This window comes from Thermobia domestica, chromosome 14, assembly GCF_964235325.1.
Source record: "Thermobia domestica chromosome 14, izTheDome1.hap1.1, whole genome shotgun sequence".
In the NCBI taxonomy this organism is placed as follows: Eukaryota; Metazoa; Arthropoda; class Insecta; order Zygentoma; family Lepismatidae; genus Thermobia; species Thermobia domestica.
The window spans coordinates 6570468-6597579 of NC_137467.1; the positions used below are offsets into that span (position 1 = coordinate 6570468).

General features: G+C 35.3%; 1 protein-coding gene across 1 annotated transcript in view; it reads left to right on the top strand.

Annotated features, from left to right (window-relative positions):
• LOC145670662 (gastric triacylglycerol lipase-like) overlaps positions 1–26853 on the top strand; it is a 79732-nt gene extending 52879 nt beyond the window's left edge. The window contains 2 exon segments of the mRNA XM_081739451.1: positions 2214–2356; positions 25591–26853. Of these exon segments, the coding sequence (XP_081595577.1) occupies positions 2214–2356; positions 25591–26454 (1007 nt within the window). The 3' untranslated portion in view covers positions 26455–26853.
• The last annotated feature ends 259 nt before the right edge of the window (positions 26854–27112 follow it).

The window sequence follows — 27112 nt, forward strand, 5'->3', positions numbered from 1 at the left end:
GTGTACAGTGATTAAAAGGACAGTAGAAGCAGGACATGAGCTGAAACACGATTGTACGCGAGCTCTACCTCCTTGCCTTTACTCTCGTTGTCTTGCCCCTGCTCGTTCTCCACCTGGCTCCCAGGTTTTGTTACCTTAATAGACAGGTGAAGGGCTGCGATTGGCAGAGGGTAGTTGCAGGATCGAGCCTAAGGCTCGTCAGGCACTATCAGCTTAATTTAAGAAGCATGTATATATGTCATGACATAGTTATTATTATTAACCACAATATGCGCTGTTGGCAACAAAAAATACTCTACAGATTTTTCTAGTGCTGGGTCGTTCAATATATAACTTTCCCTAAGCTGTAAAATATTTATTTTTAAAAAAATAAATTCGTAAACTATAAATACCTGTATAGGTGGGTTCTTCCTCACCTCTCCACATAATCACCATTGAAATTCAGGCATTTTGTCTCACCGTTGTACTCAGGGAGTAATCTACACACCTCAAACACCCGCCCCCAATATTTCTTTACACACATCCCTGGATGGAAAAGGAATACTTCCCCAAACCCAATTGTATCAATCAAGTTAGGTTATTTAGGTTATTTATTACATCAAGTTAAAAAAAGGTTTAGCGTTTAGGAAAAAAGGAAATGTCCTTATTTATTTATTTCACTTCAAAATACGAAGCGACCTCGTTGTCACGACCAAGAAGAAATGTGTAGCGCAAATAGTGTGATGTAATTAGTGTAAATTATAGTGTGGAAAATAGTGTATATGCAAGATAATCAAATTGAAAAGTTGCAAGATTTAGTAAAAAAATTGACCTTATTTATAGTTAGTGTAAATAGTGAGACTGCCAAAAGTGCCCAAATGTTTCTGTATTTTCTTCAAGAAACAGTGTTTAAATTAAGACGAAATGATATTTCTGTTAAGTGTGGAGTACAACTTGCTCAAGTATGGGGGTGGGGAATATCATAACTCAAGATCAGCTGATTCGTTTTTTTTTTTTTGTTTGTTTGTTTGTTTGTTTGTTTGTTTGTTATTTAGCAGGAGAAAATAACGGATTTGAGCTTGGTTTTCTCTTTGCATTAATATGAAATCTTTGAACTAAGTTTCCTATTCGTGTTAACATGAAATTTTATTTTAATGATCCAATGTACAGAAATTAATCTATTACAAAGTTTTTATTTTTTTAACAGATTGAGCTCCATAAACGAAAGGTGCGAGGGAGAGAGGAACATGGAACCAGTTACTCTTGCTAATAGTTGCTTAACAAAATATACTGTTTTCTTTGAGTTTGTTTAAAAATGTATATCACTATTCTGAGAGCACCCCCTTGTTATTTTGAACACCCCCCCAAGTAAAAATTTCTGGCGTACTTACTGATTGTACTAGTTTGTCCAAACCATTTGCAGAAAATCAAGGTTCTGGCTAATTAAATCTCTCTTTACATTCCGCTTTATTTGTATGGGAGGTTACCGCCATTGATGTGGGTATAGCGACCACGTAACAAAAAGTTAAAGGCTGAGGAGACTTGGATATAGATTGAGCTTGAGGTTGTACACTCAGCGACAAAAGTTTTCCCTTTAATGAAATTAGTTTCGTAAATAACCAGACTGGAAAGGCAATTTGAGTACAGTTTTCAGTGAATGTAATTTACTCTACCTTCAAGCCATACCACTATTGTACAGTCCGCAGCAAAAAAAAACCTGCAACATGAGCATGTAAGTTTATTGTGAAACTACGCCTAACAGTGCAAGGAATCAACATAACGTCTAAGTGGCACGAATCACGCTAGGAGAAACCTGGGCGTCACCCCCTGCACAGTTATTTGGAGCAAAAGACTTCATCGTGTCACAATAAACTTACATGCTCATGTTGCAGTTTTTTTTCCTGCGGACTGTACATTCCAGCCATACCACTGTTATTCCCAAAAATTAAATTTTACCAAACGGAAAGAACTCTTGTTGCTTACTGTACGTTGTATATACAATTCAGTATGAATTTATAAAATTTCTTGTGCAATAATGCGAAAGCTCATGAATAAGACAGCGATGTAACTGTCTTAGAAGAAGGCAATATTTTTTTGCCGAAACGTTCGCAATTATACAGTATTATTTTGGGTGCTTCTGAGGCAAGTACTTTTTATTGAATATTGAATATGTATGCTATTAAATAATTTAGCTTTTTGTTTAAAAAAAAATGAATGTATTCTTTTTACTACAGGAAAATTTCGAGAGTTTGATTATGGTGAGAAAACTAACAAAGTGAAATATAACCAATCGTCACCCCCGGAATATGACCTAAGTAAAATTGTTGCTCCTATATCGTTACATTACAGTGAAAACGACTGGTTAGCTGATCCTGAGGTAAGCTTTAACAATACGTTATTCTTGAACAGATACATGCGTTAGTTTAAAATTTTGACATTTTTCCAATAGTAAAGCTTCTAAGAATATTGAAAAAGAAAACGGTTATGTACAATACGTTAGATGTATTATTATCTATAAATAAGTAATTTACCTATACTAGATTGCTGTAGTTTTCATAATTTTTTAGCAGCAAAAATTGTAATTATATACTTAAGTTAGGTTTTGTGAAATTGTTTTACGTGTATTTCGTTCTCTCGATTACATTCAGGATACATATGATGATGTACTGATTATGGCGAAGAAGACAACCGAAATATTAATTCCTCAAAAACAAATAAAATAACATGCAAATTCAACCTTTTACATATAATAATTCTTAGGATATAGGCTACAAAGATCTCTTATCTGGGCTAAGATGTTAAAATACCTTTAATGGTAGAAATGGAAGTGGACTAGTTCTGTCCATCATCCACGTTTCATTTCCTTCAAGTTCAGCAAGACATTCATTTAAAACAAAAGAAATAATTAATTTAAAAAAGTGAAACACATACGTATAGCATCCGTGTGAACAAATGATATCATCAGACAGTTTCAGTGACGCTGTGTCACCATCATCAATACAATTTATAGAAGCCAAAGTTGCTTCTTAAGAATTACATTCTGAAAACTTCGTTCACTAATGAAGATTTTTTTTTTTTTTTTTTTTTTTTAATGATTTGAGGAAGGGAATATTTTGTACCTAGGAACATATCTTTAAAATCAAATTTTTCATTATAAATCAAATTTTGTGGAAACACAATATATGATTCTTTATTTGATTTGATTTGATTTTAACTCCCTTTCAGCAGCGAGGTATATGAGACGGGACCTACTGATTGATGTGGAATCCGAACCATATGAGCTCCCACCGGGAATCGAACCCGTGTCTCCCACGCCAAAAGCGCGTACGCTAACCGCTTAGCTACGAAGGGACTCTACATTATTCTTAATTGGTGCATGTTTTAGGAAAATTGCTGATGTAAAGACGTCAGTAGTTCTAACAACAAATTAATAGAACTTACTTTAATAAATGAATATTACGTTTCCTAAGGTATGTAGGAATAATGTACCAGAGAACACACATTCAATTACGCGTTTATCTATCAAAATTATGTATAATGATCAAAGTAAATGTTCAATACACATTATATTTGTTAAAGAATAAAACTGATAGTTCTGCAAATCTACTGCTATCAATAAGAGATAACATTAGTTCTGCAAATCTACTGCTATCAATAAGAGATAACATTTTTTGTAATTTCCTAAATACTGTATAAATCAATTCTCACAAAGGCATTTAAACTAACTAATTAACTCTATGGCCTATGGAACCCGGAGGTTCATAAAAGCTCTCCATTGACTTCTGTCCTTTTTTATACTTGTACTGCGAGATCCATCTTAATATTGTCCTCCCCTCTGCGCCTAGGTCTTCCTAATGGTCGTTTTCCGATTGGCCTTCCTGTCAAAACTTTGAAAGCGTTCCTACTTTCTTCCATCCTGGCTACATGACCCGTCCATCTGAGCCTCCTAGACTTGATGACCCTAACAATGTCTGCTAAATGGTATAAATTATGTAGTTCCTCTTTATGAAGTTTTCGCCATTCACCATTCCCGTTCCTCTTGGGTCCAAATATTCGTCTGAGGGTCTTGTTCTCAAATACTTTCACCCTACGCTCTTCCCTCAGAGTAAGCGACCATGTTTCAGAACCATATAGAATAACAGGCAAGATTGTTGTTTTATATATTTTAAGCTTCAAATTCCTCGACGACGAAAGATTTTAAAGTGAATAATAACACGAATTTATTGAACTTATTTATAAGAATGGAAAATGTATTTGTATTTCTAAAACAATATGAATAATAAATGTAAAACTAATATAGATGCCTAAGGATGCAAATGAAACTGTGAAAATATAGGATATTTAGAAATATTTCAGATTTCGTAAACATTCTTAAAATATTTCTCACCTATTTATGCATTAAAATTATTTATAAAGTTGGAAGAAATTTAGAATATATCTTGTTTCTATTAATTAAAGGACACAAATAATAATACTAAAGAAGATGACTTCCTATAGCGAATGTAAGATTATTATTTTTGTAATTTCCTAAATAATTTACAAAGTCTTTCGTCACATATATGAGAATTTAATCATCAGATTAAGGTGAACACAATCTAGCCTTAAATTCTAATACTGTAAAGAAGTAGGAAATTGGTATTTTGTTACTTTTCTAGTAGATGAACAATAGTCTCAGAAGGTAAAAATAACTTCACGTCATGTCACTAGGTACACCGTCCACTCAATGCAGCAGATCGCTTCATACGACTTTCTAATAGACATGCAACTAAAACCCAAAATCTTATCTTAGTATGAAAATATTTCAACACATGCGTTGCAATATTAAACAAAATACTAGCTGAACCTGCGCTCTCCACACAGCGCAACATTCACATATGAGCATGAATCTCCTTGTCATTCCTTACATCTGTACATGTCCCTTTACAGACACAAGTGAAAGACGTCTTGATTAAAATCGGCAAGGGTTATAATAAAGGAGAGTTTTTTTTATTATTATTATTTTAATATCTCGCACGGTTTGAAAGATTTGAGCCTACTTCCGGTTGGAGTTTCTAATTCATGTGTGATCAGTGTTTCCTTTCTTCTTGTATGCAGTATGTAATAAACAAATACATTACATACACAATTAATTATACAGTCAGTGATGTGTGGTGTTCATTGGGCAAAACACTCCAAACAATAAAGATTCATCTTAGGCTGGGGAAATGGTTATCCTTCGTTTTTCATTATCACTTGGCCATGTAACAAACACCGGAGAGATATACTAACCTCGTATACAAATGTATGGTGTTGGAATGTATAACTCGTATGATATGATGCTTTTCTTTTTAAAATTTCAATATTTCCAGTGTATCCCTAAAAAAAAAGTAATAAAGAAATAACAGCCATTTTTTAATAAAACGTATTAAATTAGAACTGAAACAATCTACACAAAATTTGCAATCGATCAGTGAAAACAGGATCTTTCTAGAGTTTGTGGTTTCCGAGATATCGTTATCAAAAGAATTAGCCACAAACATATAAACTTTTTTTTGACCACAAACATATAAACATATCATTTTAATATAGAGATATTACGGAAACTTTTTATCACGTTGTCGATTTAATGCCAAAATTTTTAAAAAAAATAAATAAAAGATTCTCATTTTTGCTTTGCTTGCCAGTCACAACAACATCAAGATTTTTCCCTACTTATCTATCAACTACAGTAGTATGGTCAGCTAAAGGAATAATGATTCTTTAGAAATTTGCAAGCAAAAATTACTACTGAACGTAGATACAATCAATCCCTAGGTACAACATGTTCCCCTTATCCTGTCACTCGTTGGATCCTGCAAATCTACAAGCAGATATAATTTGTTCATGCGGATGCTTTAGATGAGTGTTGAACTTTTATTTAATATGGATCCTATTGTTTCGTTAAACAAACATTCGTATTCATAAAACATGAAATTCTTAAGACTTGAGCCCTTTGCGAGTACCTAGAAATTACTTTTTACCTCCTTCCATATATATCTTTGATGTGTCACAGGGAAGTGAAACCTTTGAGTTTTACGTCCCACGGTTATGCTGTGTAGGCTGATGACGAGAGAAAAAGGAAATGATCGAATGAAGAAAGTGGGAGGAAACGGGAGAATCTGGTGTTTGTCCAACACAAAGTTCACTTGATGCGAGCCGGGATCGAACCAGGGACCTGAGGCACCACAGGTGAACGCTCTACCACTGAGCCACCGCGGCCTCGATGTGTCACAGGGATTCAGTATTTTGTACAGTTGTTCAATGATTGATATACTATATGCTTCTACATTCTGATAGGAATATATATTAACGTTCTTAAGTAATACGAAAAATATTGCAGTGTTGGTATCTATTTTAATTCTAAGTGGTTTCAGTATATTTTCAGTAGTAGGGTTCCTACTGATCTGGAAAATCTGGAAAAGTCAGGAAAACCAACTTACTTGCAAAAAGTCCTGGAAAAGGGAATGAGTTTCATGAAAATCTGAAGAAACTTCGAGAAGTCGGTGAATTATACGTACTGATTTTTAATTGCCAGAAGCCATTTTTCTTTTTACCTTATCCGGCTATTTGATAGGAGATATTTTGTAAAATAAATTAGTTTATTTTGCAAAATTTATCTACCTACTGACGCACTATATACATGTACATGCATAGTAGATTGGGAAACCCCTGGTCACGAAAAATATAGCTGTTTTTTGACATTATGTATAGACCTGAAAATTTATAAATCGTGACTTGGAAAACCTAAAACATCAGGGAATTCCTACTCGACAAATAAGTCGGAACCCTGAATTGAGAGTTTGCTTATTTTGTTATTTAATTGAAGTTGAGAGATGAACCGTAGTAACCATTAACTTGAGAAAAGAAAACAGTTTTCCAGGTAAGTTTTCTGTTGAAATTGCTTGAAGTAGGTCAGTTACTGAATAATTATAGTTTGAAATTTATCTGGGAAAGTAGGGATCTATACTTAGAGTGAAAACTAAATGTGGGGGTAGTAATAATCTTATAGAAGGCACGATTGGTCAGTTAATGGAACAATCTCGTCTGATTAAAAAAGTCATTGGTTCGACCAGTGGTCGAAGTGAGATGGTATGCGGTGGTATGCCATACCGCCTCTGGTTTTTCAGTAATGAGGACATACCGTCTCTGGTTTTTCAGTGATCAACACAATATTCAAATAGCCGGTATGTTGAGTCAAAATCATAAAACATACCGCCTCTGCTTTTCATCCACTTCGAACACTGGGTTCGACCCTAAGTCTTGTGACTTTGGAATAAACGATATCCTGTCTGTGGAGTTTCTAGAGATTTCCCATTTCCTTCCACTTTCATATTTCATCGTTCCTCTTACCTTAATTCACGTGCACTTATTATTCAGCATCTTTACTGGAAGCCTTCGAAATGTGGGTGTGGAGAAGAATGGAAAGAATTAGTTGGGTCGAGCGTAAAACGAATGAGAGAGTGTTAGAAATGGTGGGTGAGAAAAGAACACTTTTAGATATTATTAGGAAGAGGAAGAGAAACTGGTTGGGACATTGCCTAAGAAGACATTATATCATGAGGGACGTCCTAGAGGGTATGGTGGCGGGAAAGAGAGAGAGGGGACGAAGGAGACTACAATTAATGGATGATATAAAAACAGAAAGATTATACGTGAAGACGAAGAGGTTAGCGGAGGACCGTGGAGCATGGAAGCTTCTCAGCTGCTGCAAGTGACCTGCCAGTAAGGGCAGAATAACTATGATGATGATGATGATGATGATGATGGAATAAAAAGGTGATAGGAAACGAGAGTACCCCGAGGAAACTCACGGACACTATATTGTCTATCTCAAACGTACTTGACTGGGGATCGAGATAAACGGTATAAACTATGCAGTTCCTCGTAATGGAGTTTCCGCCATTCCGTGCCGTGAGGTCTCTGGTTCGATCTCAGTTTGCACCAAGTGAACTTTGTAGTGGACAAACGTCGTGTGCGTGGGTTTTCTTGGAGTTCTTCCGTTTCCTCCCACTTTCTTCATTCCACCATTCCATTCATTTTTGTCATCACCGTCTCCTTTAGCCCAGCCGGCGTAACCGTGGGACGTAAAACTGAAAGATTTCATTCTTTCCCCATTCCCGTGCCTGTTGAGTCCGAATATTCTTCGGATTTTATATTCAAATATTTTCAATCTGCGTTCTTCCCTCAAGGTAAGTGACCACATTTCGCAACGGTACAGCACAGCAGGCATAATTATCACTTATATATTTTAAGCTTCAAATTCTTCAACAGAATTCGCGAAGACTTGGACTGAATAATGAGACAAATTCTCTGCTGTCAATCGACATTTAATTTCGTCATGGATTTGGTAAGGTTGATCCTAGATACTTGAAGTCATATGAAACTTCTGGTATTTTCTTTTTCTTAGAATTTTTTTTTTTATTCTCTATGGTCATTGTTCTCACATTAAACATAGTCAGGGTTGCCAAATAAAATTAGTCAAAATAAGGGACGGGTTGACGAGTTTCAATAAGTATTACGGGAAGGATTTTGATAAATATGATCTAATGGTGAAAAAATATGAGCCAGGCATCAAATAAAAAAGAGTAATCATCTTAGACTGAAAGAAATAGAAAAGTATGAACTAATACAAAGAGTTATTATAAGAAAAATTAGATAAATCTTACTTTTAAAACATTGGATTTAGGTTACTAAAACTTTCTTCAAAAAACCATACTTCACGCTTGACTTAACTGCACTTATAATATTTTTCAAGTTCGGATTTTTCTTTAGACTGTCGAAAACCTCATTGCAGCTTAAAGTCAAAGAATTCATTGCTATTAGAAGTTCAGCGTTCATCAACTGGGCTGAACATCTATTTCTTGGGTCTATTTCAAATACATATCCGAGAAAACTCTTTCCACAAATGAATTTGACGGCAGGATGCTTGGGAAATAGGAGATGACCTTAAATAAATTTGGCAACTCAGAGCTTTTCTGAAATAGCATTTGTCATTTACTGCCCACACTCATGTCCTTTTCTGCCACCAAGATATCAATACAGTCTTTTACTAAAGAAAATTCATCATATAAGCCGTCCAACGATACCTTGTCTTCAAGCTTCAACTGCTCAACAACAACCGATAAGTAGGTCAGTTGGAGCTTGTGATTTAGAGCCATTGGTCTTAAAATATACAGGGGATTCTCATTTGTCAAAATACGGGACGTTTGCCGTCCCGTATCGGAGCTCCCCGGGACGCGGGACAAAATCATAAAATAGGGGACTGTCCCTTAAAATTCGGGACATTTGAGAACCCAGAGCATAGTTACGAGATAAAGTAAATTGTGAAGATAAATAAAAATGGAAAGCTTTACGTTTTTATTTTATTTTATTTTTTTTTTTATTTATTATTTTTTTAACTTCTTTCTAAAGTGCATGTTTCGGGCGTTTTTCTCGGAGACCCGTGTTCTATTCCCGATAGGAGCTCGTATGGTTCGGATTTCTCGTTAAGCTGTAGGTCCACGTCTCATATACCCTCGTTCCTGAAAGGAACACTGAACTGAAAATCAAATCAGATCGGATGTATTTCTGAGTAAAAGAGAACCCAAATTTTGATTCTGAACTTCATGTGATCAGTAGAGACTGTATGTTTAGACACTAAAATCATGAAATATAGGCAATAAAATAGCCACTAAAACATGGAAAATAGGCACTCATAATTCAAGAAATAGACAGTAAAATAGGCACTAAAATATGGAAAATAGTTACTTACAGTTCAAGAAATAGGCACCAAAACATGGTAAATAGGCACTTAAAATTCAAGAAACATGCACTAAAACATGAAAAATAGCACTTGTAATTTAAGAAATAGACAGTAAAATAGGCACCAGAACATGGAAAATAGGCACTTACAGTTCAAGCAATAGGGACTAAGACATGGAAAATAGGCACTTATAATTCAAGAAACGTGCACTAAAACATAAACAATAGCACTTATAACTTAAGGAATAGGCAGTAAAATAGACATTTAAAACATGGAAATAGACACTTATAATCAAGAAGTAGGCACTAAAACATGGAAAATAGACATTTTTAATTCAAGAAATAGGCAGTAAAACAGGCACTAAAATATGGAAAATGAGCACTCATAATACAAGACATAGGCAGTAAAACATCGAAAATAGTCACTTATAATTCAGGAAATAGGGAGTGAAATAACACTTGTAATTCAAGAAATAGACAGTAAAATATGCACTATAAACAATAAAACGAAATTCAATTCAAGAAATAGGCACTGAATACATGAAATATAAACCTTATTGTTCAAGACATAGGCACTAAAACATGGGAAATATTCACTTATAATTGAAGGAATAGTGAGTAAATTATACACTAAATCATGGAAAATACGCGCTTACAATTCAAGGAATAGGCTGTAGAAACGTGGAAAATGAGCACTTATAATTCAAGAAATAGGCAATAAAATATGCAATATATAAAATGAGCGTTTATAATTCAATAAATAGTCATTAAAGGCATGAAAAATAAACCCTTTTCATTCAAGAAATAGGCATTAAAGCATGGAAAATAAGCCGACACGTAAAATTAAAGAAATATGCAATAAAATAGATATTAAAACATGGAAAATAGACACTTATAATTCAAAAAATAAAACAAATACATGAAAAATAGGTACTTACAATTCAATAAATAAGGCACTCATAATTCAGAAACTAGGCACTAAAACATGGAAAATTCGCCTTCAATTCAAGAAATAGACAGTAAAAAAGGTACCAAAACATGGAAAATAGGCACTCATAATTCAAGAAATAGGCACTAAACATCGGAAATAGCCACTTGTAATTTAGGAAATAGGGAGTAAAATTACACTTATAATTCAAAAAGTAGGCAGTAAAATAGGCACTAAAAACATAAAAATGGGCACTTACAATTCAAGAAATAGGCACTAAAACAAAAAATAGGTCCTTATAATCCAAGAAAGAATCACTAAAACATGGAAAATAGACACTTATAATTAAAGAAATAATGAGTAAAATAGGAACTAAGTCATGGGAAATATTCATTATAATTTAGGAAATAGGCAATAAAAACATGAAAAATGGGCATTTACAATTCAAGAAATAGGCACTAAAAACATGAAAAATCGACACGTATAATTCAAGAAATAGGCAGCAAAATAGGCACTAAACCATGAAAAGTAGGCTCTTATAATTCAAGACAGCACTGAAATATGGAAAATAGACACTTATAATTGAAGAAATAATTTGTAAAATACACTACATCATGAAAAATAGGCAATTATAATTCAAGAACTAGGCACTAAAACATAGAAATTAGACACGTGTAATTCAAGAGAAAGGCAATAAAATAAACACTAAAATCTAACTAGAAATAACGAAAATAAACATTCAACGACGTTCAAAAATTGAACTGGGGGCGCGGTAGCTGAGTGGTAGAGCGTTCACCTCCGGTGCTTTGGGTCCCTGGTTCGATCCCAGCTCGCGCCGTGTGGACTTTGTGGTGGACAAACACCGTGCTCGTGGGTTTTCTCGGGGTTCTCCCGTTTCTTCTCACTCTCTTCATTCCACCATTTCATTTATTTCTCATCATCACCGTCTCCTTTAGCCTAACCGGCATAACCGTGGGACGTAAAACTTAAAAGATTTCATTTTTCATTTTTAAAAATTGAACTTAAATGATAAATAATTTTCAAGTAATTTTTATACATTTAATCCTTGTTTATAGGTTCTTCAACTATGTCATTAATGTACAACACTTTGATAAAAGGAAGAATATAAAATTTAGAATACTCTTTCTATTACCAGGGATGTAATCGAGGTTTGTTTAAATCAGAAAAGAATATGCAACAACTTGCTCTTCGTTACTCGCAACAATTTGCTCTCATTTTTCGCTGCGTAGTTATTACAGTGCCGAACTGGCCACTTTGGCTACTTGGCAATCGCCAAGGACCCGAAGCCAGAGGGGCCCCGCAGGGATCACAAGGCGCAAGACCTGCAGGCCTTAGTCGAATTTGGGTGGGGGGTCTTTAAGAACTCTCACCAAGGGCCCTCAACTTGACCAGCCCGGCACTGAGTTATTACCATACATTTTCTTATTTTAAAATCTCATATACCAGACAAAACTTTCCTCGAAATGGAAAGAAGAAATCTACTGTATGTTGTTATGCCAATGAGGTACCGATTTTGGAAAAGAAAAAAAAAAAAAAACACACACACACACACACATACTGATCTTACCGCCTTACCTACAAAATTAACTGCATCTTTAAAACCTAAAAGAAGACAAAAGAAGAAAAAAGAATCATTTCTTTTTTGACATAGACTGCGAAGACAAGGGCACAACTCATACTTCCACTCGAAAAATAAACAAACATATATATATATATTATTGGTATTAAGTATTATGTTTTCTTTTCAACGGTTTGAGCCTGAAAATCTTTCTCCCAAGTTTCAGCTTCCTATTTTAACTCTCAATATTTTCTTCTATTTTTCAAATCATTGATCAGTTGTGCTCTTCTTCTTCCTATTCCTCACTTTCCTTCCATCTTTCTGTCTATGGCGGTATGAAGAAGACAATTTCTTCGTAAGATACGTCCAATTCAATTGGTCTCCCTATGAAGGATGGTGGCTAAAAGCATCCTGTTTTTTTCTATCCGTTTTAAAACATCTTCGTTTGTTACTCTCTATGTCCATTTTATCTTCATCTTCTCCATATGTATATCAATAACTATATATATATATATATATTATATATTATATATTATATATTATATATTATATATTATATATTATATATTATATATTATATATTATATATTATATATTATATATTATATATTATATATGTGTGTGTGTTAAAGCATGTTTTAAAAAGTGAACTGTAAGCACTTTCGCTAAATGCTTTACCAGATGAAGAAGGAAGAAGCAAAAATTAGAGGACAAGGAAGTGCCTATGAAGTTGGGTTTAATTGAGGTTTTGTGTGCTTCCTTATACAACACCGAGGTCATGAAAGACGGAACCTGCTTTAACGTAGCCTCCAACCGTGACCGGGTTGTTGGTGCAAAATTCGGTGCAGTTGGTGGGTGAACAGATCATTATGCAAGATAAACAGTCTCAATATAAGAGGTTCTCCATCGTCTCCAAGAGAGATCATGGCATCAAATATCTGTGAAATATATTCAGTTGTGTGCTGTATTGGATGCTTATTACCAGCTGCTGTATTGGTATTGGTATTGCTCCGTGCTGTATTGGTTCCTGTCACCACGCCATGGCGCGTCCTCAGGTTGCGGATCGAGGAGAAGGCCTGTAGATATAGAGGTTAGCTGCGAATATACTGAATAAGCAATCGCGGACAGCCGACTAGGAGTGGTCCTCCAGCTTGGGGGTTTGGGTAGGGCTAACAACCTCATCCTGTAAAAAAAAGCACTTGTTCAGAAATATTCACAAAAGCCTCGGACAAGGACTGATAACTTGGCACGACCTCAGCAAAAGAAAATGGACATGAGATTTGGAACATGGAATATTAGAAGTCTTCATAGGGCAGGCGCGTTAAAATCCGTAACGAGTGAATTAGAGAAATACAGGATGGACGTAGTAGGAGTTCAGAAAGTTAGGTGGGAAGGAAATGGATCTGAGAATTCCGGAAATTTTACGTTCTTTTACGGGGAAGGAAACAAAAATCACCAGTTAGGAACAAGGTTTTTCGTTCATTAACGTATATTACCAGCAATTAAACGGGTTGAATTTGTCACTGACAGACTTTCTTTTATTACTCTTAAGGGACGGTGGTGTGATATTATTGTTTTAAATGTACATGCCCCAACTGAAGATAAGGATGACGATATAAAAGACAGTTTTTACGAAGAAGTGGAACGGGTATTTGACCAACTCCCGCGATACCATATGAAAATTCTATTAGGGGATTTCAATGCGAAGGTAGGACGAGAGGATATTTTCAAACCGATTATAGGGAACGAAAGTCTGCATAAGGAAAGTAATGACAACGGTGTTAGACTCGTAAATTTTGCAACATCCAAAAACCTAATCGTGAAGAGTACAAAATTCCCACATCGCGACATTCATAAATACACTTGGACATCACCAGACGGGAAAACACATAATCAAATTGATCACGTTTTAGTAGATAGAAGCAGGCAATCTAGCATAATTGATGTCCGGTCGTTTAGAGGGGCTGATTGCGACACCGACCACTACCTGGTAGCAGCGATAATACGAGAGAGGTTATCGTTGAATAAAGGTAATATTCATTGTCCGAAAACCGAGAGATTTAATTTAAAGAAATTAGAAGAGAGCCAGGTAAGAGAGAAATACCAGATTGAAGTTTCGAATAGATTCTCGGCTTTAGAAGATTCGGAGTGCACTAGTGTTGAGGATACCTGGATTGAACTTAGAGATAGCATTAAAATTTCAGCAAAAGAAAAATTGGGACACGCGGAAATACGTAGGAACAAACCATGGTTCAACCAGGAATGGATAAAACTAGCTGAGAAGAGAAAACAGGCAAAATTACGCTGGCTACAAAATCCGAATGAAATAACTACACAAAATTTCGCAGATATCAGGCGGGAAACTTCCAAAACTTTTAGAACAAAGAAACGCGATTGTCTGAAAGCTAAAATTAAGGAACTTGAAGATAATAGTAAAAATAAAAACATCCGGGACATGTATAAGGGAATCAACGAATTTAAGAAAGGCTATCAACCTCGTGCTTATATATTAAAGAAATCTGACGGTACAGTTCTCACTGATACGGATAGCATCTTAAATAGATGGAAAGATTTCTTTGAAGATTTGCTTAACACGCAGCCGGAAACAAACTAGTGTGCGTGGAGAAAAGGAGATACACACTGCAGAACCGTATATTCCAGAATCCAACCGAATAGAAGTAGAAACTGCTATAAAGAAATTAAAGAAACACAAATCTCCGGGTGTAGATGAAATTCCGGCTGAGTTAATTTTAGCTGGAGGCGAAAAATTGTGAAACAAGATACACAAACTCATTCTCCTTATCTGGAACAAGGAAGAATTGCCACAAGAGTGGAAAGAATCAATCATTGTTCCAATTCACAAGAAAGGCGACAAAACTGACGGTAATAATTATCGAGGCATCTCTCTTCTGTCAACATCCTATAAAATTCTTTCAAATATTCTATTAGCAAGACTGACCCCATACGCAGATGAAATTATTGGAGATTATCAGTGCGGATTTAGACGGACTCGATCAACTATCCACCAAATATTTACCATTCGCCAAATACTCGAAAAAAAGTGGGAATACAATACCCCGGTACATCAACTATTTATTGATTTTAGAAAGGCGTACGACTCGGTTAGGAGAGAAACATTATACAACGTCCTTACAGAACTTGGAATACCGAGAAAGCTAATTAGATTAATTAAGATATGTTTAAATGAATCCCAAAGTAAAGTCCGGGTAGGAAAATTTTTGTCCACGAGCTTTCACGTCGAAAATGGCCTGAAACAAGGAGATGCGTTGTCGCCATTATTATTTAACTTCGTTCTGGAATACGCTATAAGGAAAATCAAAGATAGCAACCACGGCCTAGAATTGAACGGTATTCACCAGGTTATGGCATATGCTGATGACGTAAATTTAATAGGTGATGATAGGAGAACAATAGAAAGAAATGCAGAGATCTTATTAAACGCTTGCAGGGACATGGGTTTAGAAGTAAATGCAGATAAAACTAAATACATGGAAGTGCGTCGGGACCGGAATACAGCAAACTATGGATGCGTTAAAATATTAAATAATACTTTTGATAAAGTTGATAGTTTCAAATACCTAGGATCAATATTAACAGAGGAAAATCATATTCACAAAGAAATTAAATGTCGACTAAAAGCAGGGAATTCGTGTTACTATTCGTTTCAAAATCTCTTGTCGTCGCGAATTCTGTCAAGAAATTTGAAGCTTAAAATATACAAAACGGTAATCATGCCTGTTGTTCTGTATGGCTGCGAATCATGGTCACTTACTCTGAGGGAAGAACATAGACTGAAAGTATTTGAGAACAAGATCCTGAGACGAATATTCGGAGCCTAGAGGAACGGGAATGGGGAATGGCGGAAACTTCATAACGAGGAACTACATAATTTATATGGTTTACCCAACATTGTTAGGGTCGTCAAGTCTAGGAGGCTTAGGTGGGCGGGTCATGTAGCTAGAATGGAAGAAAGTAGAAACGCTTTCAAAGTCTTGACAGGAAGACCAATCGGAAAACGACCATTAGGAAGACCTAGGCGCAGATGGGATGACAATATTAAGATGGATCTGGCAGAGATTGGAATACAAAGTAGAAACTGGATGCAGTTAGCTAAGGATAGAAGTCAGTGGAGAGCTTTTGTGAACGCGGCATTGAACCTCCGGGTTCCATAGGCCATAGAGTTAGTTAGTTAGTTATTGGATGCTTATTATCATCCACTATCCTCTGTCAACTTTTAGACCATTATGTACCCCTACATACGTCCATTTACGTGAGTCTGAAAGTCAGTATTATGCCGTACCGGAGGTCCCTCAGTCACCATCATTCCTTGAAGGCCATGGTAGTTCAGTGATAGAGCGCTCAACTTCGGTGTGTGAGGTTCCTGGTTCAATCCCAGTTCGCGCCAAGTGGGCTTTCTGATGAACAAATGCCATGTACATAGGTATTCTCGTAGTTCTCCCACTTTCTTTATTCCATTATGTCGTTCGTTATCACTATAATCGTCTCCCTTAGCCTCCAAGCGTAATCGTGGGACGATAAAGTAAAAACAATTACCAATGTCAAGTGTAGTCGACTTGAAAGATTTTGATTTGTATGGAGGATATTTATTCAATATTGAAACCGGAAGTGGTTGTATATTTATACCACTTCCGATTTAGTAGAGAAATTAGAGGGGAAATGGAATATATTTTTGCAGTGCTTTATTGGTATTATATAGCGAGTTGGGTTCTGCAATGAATTAGGCGTCTTAAGAATATCTTCACTCGCATCTTCCATCGTCCATCTCCACTAAACTCTCCACTGAAACAGGGAGTGGTATAAATCTACTAACACTTCCGGTGTCTATATTAATTGAGAAAATATCTCCATACAACTAAAATGCTTTACCTAATGTACACTCATGTCCAAAATGATTGTCGCATATCTATAACTGTTTTCTTGTAAGAATATAATGCGATAATAATTTTGCAGGGTACTTTTAATACTGATACTATGTGTATAATCGGGAAATGTGTATTTGTGGTAAATTTCATAGGAAAAGAATTATGAATACAAAAATTAGAGTGAACAAAACAAAATGTTGTTAAATGGACAAGAAAGTTTTATTTTCGTTTTATTATTCTTATTTACTGCTCTTTTGACATGAAAATTGCCACATATATGTCTTTGCCGATTATACACATACTAACTTATAAGAAATACCGGGCGAATTCGTTATCAAATTATATTCCTCGAACAACATGTTTATAGACATGAGACAATAATTTTGGACATGAGTGTACATATAACACTGCTAGTTATTACTTTTCTCTTCCTATTTTCCCTCGATATCTGATGAAATATTCAGCGAAAGTGCTTTTGGTGTTTTATGATAATACCCTCACATATTTTCTGCTAATTAGTTTTTGGTACCCGTATACAAATTCCTTTCATCGAAATCTATGAGCAGCTCAGGGAAAGAAACTTTCTAGTAAACTGCAGAAGAAAGTGTAACATTCCCATGCAATGCAATGGAATGACACACATACCAAAGGAGCTTCCCCTATCATCTTTAGATGCATTTTCCGAAATTAAATTCTGTGATTCGATTCCAACCGTTTCCATGCATTATCTCAATTTCACCAGAAGTGGTGCTTACCATTGTCACCCCCGAGCTACTAATATATATTTGGATGTTACGTTTATAATGTTGGAGAAAACGCGAGTAAGGTTGAGTGCTCACTTTATACGTTCCTTAATTCTGTTCGATTCCAATATTTTTTTTAATGAAGGAGTTTATTAGAAATCAAGTGTTATTATTTGATCAGTTTGTAATTACGAGGTGTGTTCAAGAAATATCGAACTTTATTTTTTCTCCCTTAAACCAAAGAAGCGGGGAACATTCTTCAGTGTAGATGTAGAGGAGACACTCATAACGCAGTCGTGAATTTTTTCCCGCGCACACAAAGCGTCAGTGGCTGGCAGTCGGCTAACGAGTGAAGACGTGTAAGTGAACATTTTTTTTTTTTTTTTTATGATAGAAAAAGTTGAGCAGCGATATTGCATCAAATTTTGCCAAAAACTTGGCGTACCCAAGTGGAAACCATTCAATCGGATCGGTACATTCAATTTTGAACGAAAATTTGGGCATAAGGAGAGTGTCCGCGAAATTTGATTCAGGCTTTCATCGCCAAACACAACATCTCTGTTTGTCGTCAGGTTCCCTACTCACCCGACATGGCTCCGTATCATTTGGTTATTTCCCAAGCTGAAAATACCACTAAAAGAGACCCGATTTTACTCACGAGAAGAGATCCGAAATAGGACGCCACGGTTACGCACCATTCCAAAAAGTGCATTCCAGAAGTGTTTCCAGCAATGGCGGGAGAGCTGGGGCAAGCGTGTGCATTAGCAAGGAGACTATTTTGAAGGGGATTAGTGTTTGGGATTTTCAAGTCATTAAATGTATTTTTGCCAACCAAAGATTCGATACATTTAAACATACCTCATAATTATAGAATTTTCAATTGTGCAGAATTATTTAGTCCTTTTTGTACGTACTGAAGCATTACTTAGTCACATACGTATTATGATGTTATGCAATGTACAGTCTTCGACAAAAAAAAAGGTATAGTTACTTACAATTTACTTCTGTCAATGACTATAACACACGTTGGTTAGCTTCTATGCTTGCCGTACTGTAAACATCGTTTGTTACACTGTTTCTGCGTATATGTGTTAAAGACCTGCACGGGCCGACTTTTTCGGCCCGAGCCCAATCCAGCTGGAATGTACCTAGGCCCGGCCCGGGCCGGATAAATATTAAAAGTTTTTGGTCCGACAATTTTTTTAAAAAAATTAGCTCGAGACCCAATCTTTCTCAAAATTTAGTATTAAACTTGACCTAACCTTCAGAAACATTTTCTAAACTCTGGTTCACAATCTGACGCTTGCCTCCTGAATGGTACTATTGCCTTCTAGAACTTTGCCTGTCATCGAGAGAACAAAAATTCCATTTCTTGTAACAAAAATCTAACTTAATTGATTTTTAGCATAAAATGAAAATGGCAATATTGTTTAGCGACAGGCAAAACTTTCCCACCTCTTCTTGTCATATTTTGGGTTCAGTGAAGGTCAAGGTCAGAGTCAATTTACCGCGCAAGACCTGCAATCCTCTATAGTGAAAGTGGAGTCGCTATGCAACACAAACTGTAAATAGCTATTGCATTCTTTGTAACATTTTTCACGGGCACGTTTCTTCAACGTTTGGCTTTATTCCAATTATCGTTTAACGAAAGTCAATAATTATTAAAGAATTGCAATTGGTCGGCCCCAGCCCGGCCCGACCTGAAGATAAATCAGTGTCGGCCAGTCCAAGCCCGACCCGGCCCAAAGAAATAACAGTGTCGGCCGGCCCGTGCAGGTCTCTAATATGTGTGGTTAATATATAAGTACTGCTAATAGGAAAAACTTCTTTCTTTTCATAGGACATTCACATCCTGTACAAAGATCTTCCAGATGTGTTTGCCTCTGTACTTATCCCGAAGAAGACATTCAACCATCTGGATTTTCTGTGGTCTAAAGATGTTAAGACGCTCGTGTATGATGAGATTGTTAAGCTCATGAACCGTGAGAGACTTCGGGAAATTGTCGAAGGCCCCCAAGTTCAGCAAGTAGTTCAGAAAATACAATACAATTTGAAACCTGCCACTGTATCAGCAAATGTTAGAAAAATTGTTAATCATGATAGCGTGAAGGTAGCCGTGAAGAGAATTAAACCATCCGCCATGTTAGCAGGGGTGGATTTGAAGAACATGCAAGTACCAGTTATAAGAAATGTTACGAATAATTTTTCAAACATTGTCAAATTTGATGCACGAATGAAAGCTGTTGCTAAATATCGAGAACAGGTTACCAGGTTATTAAGTCGTGAGACTGTGATAAGCTTGTCTAGTGCTATGAAAGATAATGCACGGAATATGTTGAGTAATCAGGTACAAAATATTTCCAACACTGTAAAAAGCAACGGAAAAGAGCTGTCCAATGCTGTAAAATCGAACACCGAAAACATTATAGAGAAAGGGAAATTACTCAGAAGCAGAGCTGAAAGCATCTTGAAATCTGGCAACGAAAAATTACGAAATTTTAAAAATGAGACAGTACAAGATTTCAAAGATTTTTTTAAATAAGTATTTGTTTATTACTATGTCGATAACAAAATGTAAAATTTGCAAAAAATCTTAAAGTAAAAGGACAAGTTATTTGTTGTTGCTTTGCATTTTAGATGTTAGACCTTTATATATTGTCAATTCATTTGCGTTAATGGCTTAATACCAACTAAGTGACTATTAAAACAAAGAGTATTTGAAAAAAAAAACAATTTCGTGCCATTACATGGGTGTTCTAGAAGATGAAAGTGTTTTAAAATTTTTGGTTAAGATGTTACTCTTGACTGGACTTTTTTATCGTGTTTTTTGTACACATTTTAAAAATGTTTCCTAGTAACAATGTGCATGTTAAAATGCATGTATGACTTGAGTTTTTATTTAACTAATTTTGAGAAATAAAAAAAAAGTTAAAATTATGTATACTTTGTTTTCAATTCCTCGTTGTCCTAACAATAAATATTGGTATTTCGAAGAGATTTTTTTTTTTTTATTTAAAGACAAGAGGACGGGGTATTTTTACTATTTCCGTTCATTTTACAAATTATTCAAACTATAACACAGAAAGAATGAAAAGGTGATTGACTGGACGGGACTCGAACCCGGAACCCCCGGCATACCGTGCCGATATGTTAACTACTACCTCACCCATTCCGCTTCTCAGAACATAACACTCACAAAGTCGATGCTCTCATCTCGGATCACGAGGCGTGGTGGTTAACGTATCGGCACGGTATGCCGGAGGTCTTGGGTTCGAGTCGCGGTCCAGTCAGTCACTTTTTCTTCACTTGTTGTGTATTATAGAATTCGCACCTATAAAGGATCTAGTGTGTAAAATATTGGTTGTTTCTTTCTTTCACTAGCATATATTATTCAAACTAGTTGTTGCCCCAAGTCTTTGGCCCGCTGTACATTGTAAGACAAAATTGTGCTTAATTACAATGTTTATGTTATACAGTTAAAATTTACAATAATAATAATAATAATAATAATAATAATTACCAATAAATCCTGCCATGAGGAAACTAAATATTCTCCAAACGTATCGGAACAACAAGATAGTTCCGTTTCAGTGGCAAGATAACAAGAATAAAAATGGATGACAGAAATGTGGTATGAAAAAAGGAATACATACCACCAAATAAATATAACGTAAAAGATGGGTACTAAAAACGAACAGAAAAGCATAGTGAGTGAAAGGAAGTGTTGAGTTGAAGGAAGTGCGGTGTCTATGTTACGTCACTATTGCCAGATCCAATATATATATATATATATATATATATATATATCAAAGGTAGGTGACCAGATTTTATCAATGTTGCCAAAATCCAAATTTAAAGTCTGTTTATATTTAAGAATAAAGAATGATTCTTTAATCTCCTACTGATTTTTTTTTTCTGAACAAATCACATTGAGTCTGCTTTATATTATGTGTATGTTGTTTCAGAGTGTCTATCGGTCACGAAAGTCACGAATGTCACGAAAAAGTCACGAAATCAGAAAACGGTCATGAAAGTCACGAAAAAGTCACGAAATTTAGCTTTTGGGTCACGATTTTTTTTTTAACTGTGCAAATGTAAGTACAGATTGGAAAATTTTGTTCTATAAAACATCAACATTCAACACCAAAAATGTTTATGGTCGGCTTTAGACGCTACCAAATCGCAAGCAAAGTACGTTTCTGTCGCATGGATGAAAATTCGGCCTAATTCGCACCCAAATTCGCTCTTGAAAATGTTAGAAAATTTTATGATTTGGTAAAGAAAAGGTCGCGAAAAAGTCACGAAATATCATTGTGGAATTTTAGTAGACACCCTGTGTTTTAAGTGGAGCACTAATCCCGACATACCCCCTTCTTGTGACTTTTTTGATTGTTTAATATGTTCTTTAATTCGGGTGTTAATATTGCATTTCGTTTGACCTATATAATGAAAAGTCACATTCTCATTGAGCAAGATAAATACCCATGGGCGCCCGAAGAAAATTTTCTAAGAGGGGGCTCAAATCCCTGATTGCCATATTACGTTTGGTGATTTTTTTATTTGCATTAACAAAATATTAAGAAATTTAATACATTTTCGTAAGCCATTAGGTGCTCGAGCCCCATCCTGCCCTCCCCTTCGGGTGCCTATGTAAAGACCTGACATATTCCTGACGTGACTATATAGATATTTATAGATATGCACGAGAATTTTTAACAATTTATCTAACTTATTAAATCAAAATGAATCATATTTCTATTTAAGTCACGTGTTTACACCTTTTAAATAAAGAAATTGCATTATTTTGTAAATGAGTCGTCCCTTGAAGACATTAACATGTACATTTTTCCTTTCTGTGTTTAAATACTTATGATAGCTTACATGTGAATATGTGTATAATAATAATAATAATAATAATAATAATAATAATAATAATAATAATAATAATAATAATAATAATAATAATAATAATAATAATATACAGTCATGTCTGTCATGTCTATTAAGGTATTTTGTACTTGGAAAAGTTCTTTCCAAATTATGTATCTCTTTTATTTTATAATCTGACAATTGTATGCTTAACTGGTTATAATCTCGGTTGTATGCAAAACAGACAAACAAATCACAATTGCAATTTACAAAGTGTTAGGCTTAAATAAATTCCGATAGATGAATTATAATAGAAAAGCAAGATTTGAGTTTGGTAGTCCTGTTTATATATGTCAATTCAAAATGGAGTCACCTATCTTTCCAAGGACGTTTCTAAGAGCTGTTGATAGAAGTCGTCTGTGGTGCCATCTATGCATTCTTAATAAAGATTCTAATTAATGTGTAGTGTTCTGTTTTATCTTTATTAACCTACTCATTTTAACTTATAGGTTTATTATACATATTATCCCGCCTTTCATTGTATATATATATACTAGTTGAAATGCCCGTTCTTCGCAAGGGAAAAATAGGTTTATGGGAAATGTATGGCTACCCTTCTTCCTTAGAATATTTACTTCAATGAAAATGTAATGATAAAAATACAGAAGATACCCTACTTTTGGCATAAATATTAAAAAATCCTGCCCCCACAGAATACGCCTTTAATGAAACCGATATGATTCAATGTCCAGCTTCAAATAGGTAGTAACTATCTTCCAAAAGTTATTTCAAACGGGTCAAACATTTTCCAAACCCCAAAAACTATGGATTCGACCCAAATCTCAGTCGTCTTTGATATTTAGTTTTTTTTACCTTCCCTTCCCCTACCCACCCTCTAGCGATTGGGATGAACTTGGACTTTAGCGGCATTGGGGGAGGGGGGGGTCACTTTTCATTTCAGCGACATCGAAAACTATGAATTGCACACTAATATTAGTCGTCTTGCATTACTTTTACATGTCACTCCTTGAGGTGTCTTACTTCTCACACTATTTTTTACTAGACTCAAAGTCATACGTCTACCAAACTTGGTTAAAATTGCTCCAGAGTTCTGGATTTGCGCTGGAATATAATATTCCTCCGTGTGTGAGCAACACTGTCAGCGTTCCCTCTATAAATTCCTAATCCAGATGACATGGTCGCTCATACCTAAACTTGGGATCAAATGTCATCGTCGATTGTAACCTAATAGCTTGACAAACCCCAAACTATAGATTTGATACTAATCTCAGTCGCTTGAGACATTTTATTTTTCACCCTTTCTCACCCCTATGCCGATGAGGCCTAAACTTAGCGTATCGGGAGCGTAATTATTAATACCAGCGACATCAATAAATATCGATTCGACACTGATATAGGTTGTTTTCGATTATCTTTACATATCAAACCCTTTCCACCACCCTAGGGGTGCTAATGGTGGTTAAACGTACTTAAATGGTATAGGAAGTGTCGCTAATCAACTTATGGACCACGAAAACTATGGATTCGATACTAATATCGGTCGTTTTTGATTATTTGTTCATGTCACCAATCTCCTTCTTTCCACAGTAGGGTACTATTGTGGGCTAAATTTCGATTTAAACTGCATCGGGAGTGTAGTTATTCGTCTCAACGGCCCCAAAAAATATGGACTCTACACTAATATTGGTCGTTTTTGATCCCCTTCCATTCTTCCTAAATATTCGAGAGAGCCTTACCCGACTGGAGGCTGAACTTGTACTTAAAAATCATCGGAACTGCCACCAATCAACCTAGGGGTCCCGAAAACTATGAATTCGACACTAATATCGATTGTTATCATTTTTATGTCTACTCCTCTCACTTTCCCTAGAAGTGCTAAAGGGGTCTTGCCCCCAATAGGACTGAACTTGAATTTAAACGGCATCAGGACTGCTACCAATTAACTTAGCTACGCAGAAAACTAATGATTCTACAATAATATTGGTCGTTTTCGATATTATTACGTGCCACCAATGCATCCCTTCCCCCTTTCTGGTGCTAATGTGGGCATAAGTCAAACTTAAATGGCATTGGAAGTGCCACTGTTTATCTAAGCAATGCTGAAAACTATGGATTCGACTCTAATATTGGTCATTTTCATATTATTTTTACATGGCACAATCTCTCCCCTTCATGATTAATAATGGGGTGTGAATTTGGATTTAGGTGGTATCAGAAGTATCACTATATGATCTTGAAAATTGTGGATTCAACACTAATAACGGCCATTTCGATCATATTTATGTCACCCCTCCCATTCCTCCTAGATGTGCTAGGGAGGGGGTCTTAACCTAACAGTAACTTTTCTCAGACTGTAATATGTGTATCAAGTTTCGTTAAAATTGTTCCAGGCGTTCTAGAGTTATGCTGGAACATAGACACACATACATTCATTTATATACTCTATATATAAAAATATAGATTACTTGATTTGAGTATTCAGGTTAATTTCTCCTCTTCCCCCCCCCCCCTAGTTTTTAAGTGTTAGAAATTTGAAACAGGTGTACTTTGTATTATTCTATTGAGGATTGTGTATTAGACAGAATTTTCCGAATTAAAATAATTAAGATTAACATGTAATAAAATAGGACATACTTTTTGAAAATGTAACATATCCACATATCAGCCCAAGCACTGGAATTCCTTTCTTTAAAAACTTATCATTAAATTAGTTTTATTTACTTATTCAATATCAACCATAGCTGGAGTTCTATTTGTTCCGTTAAAGATACTCTTAATATTCATATTCTTCTTTCTATTTCTTGCTAGGACATATCCTTTCTACCTAAAATTAAAGATCTGGTATATTCTTTTTGGAATTCAACTGTAAAGCCTTACAAAGAAATTGTGAAAACTGCTAGAAGTTGCGTAGAAGTAGCGTCCATTGAAATGGTCACGAAGAAGGTAGGGGTGACACTCGAAACGTTATACCAAGATTTCCGGGCAATTTTCAACGCCAGAAATTTTTACGAATCCTGGAACTCTGTGTTTGTGCCGTCTCGATACAGCATGGCACATACTCCACCCACGATGTTTTCCAGGTTGACAGGAATAGATGCTGCGGTGCTTGAAGTGCCGAAAAGGAAAGTTGCCGATGTTCGGCAAAGACAAAATTTTAAAAGAAGTCCCTCTTTAGTAAGTACGAATGAGCAAAACTACAAAATTTACGCTGACAAAATTTCTGGAGAGGTTTTAATGAAAAGTCAAAACGTTCATATTATTTCGAGCAAAAGAACAACAACAAAACAAAATGTTTTAAACATCCAAACCGTCTCTCAAATTATTAAATCAACCAGTCCAAATGTTTTGAGTGACGATGTGATTCAGTGCATCTCGCAAATGGTGAAACACGATTCCCTGCAGCAGCAGCAACTGGCGAAGAAAGAAGACAATGTTGGGAAACTTTCGACCTCGATGAAGAATATGATACAAAGTGGCAAAGTCCAAAATGTGCCTGCAGTTATAATCAAAGAGCGAAGACCTAGTCAGAAATCAAATGATATTTTGTCCGTCGAGAAATGCGTCAAAGCACAATCGACAGAAACAATTGAAAAACTAAGTACTCCTGCCAGAAAGGAAACAAATCTCCATTTGGAACAGAAGATTGAGAACTTTAAGAGGAAATACATCTAAACTATTTAAATGTTTGTATAAAGTAAACCGAAAATATTTCTTTATTTAATTATTATTTTATTTATTAGGGCGTCTCATAAAATGTAATAATTTTATTGTGTATAGTACCGGTATGCTTTTTGTATTTCTGAGTGCACAGTATTTTTACGTATATAATATATATTTTACTTTTTGCACTATATCTTGTGCAAGTTTTAATAATAATACTTTTGCATTCATCAACACTAGATGAATATGTTTTGTCAAAAGTTTGTTATAATGTTAAAGAAGGAGGAAGGATGAAAAATATTGTTAAAGGTTTGTTACTGTTTTGTCTAAATATTTTTTGTGCATAATTATTGCATTTATGAGTGCATGTATTTTTAGGCATGAAAACAGAAATACATATATATGTATATACTCATGCTACATTTATTAATATTATCTTTTATTTTGGCTTCATAATAATATGGTAGTGTCTATAAAAGGCTAGGGCCGACCACATAATGTATGCTTAACTGCATCTTGTGTCCGAAGGCAGGTTTTAACCCACATATTGCTCTCTTACAATAAAACTTAACTTCACACACACACACACACACACACACACACACACATATATATATATATATATATATATATATATATATATATATATATATATACGAGGGACTAAGGA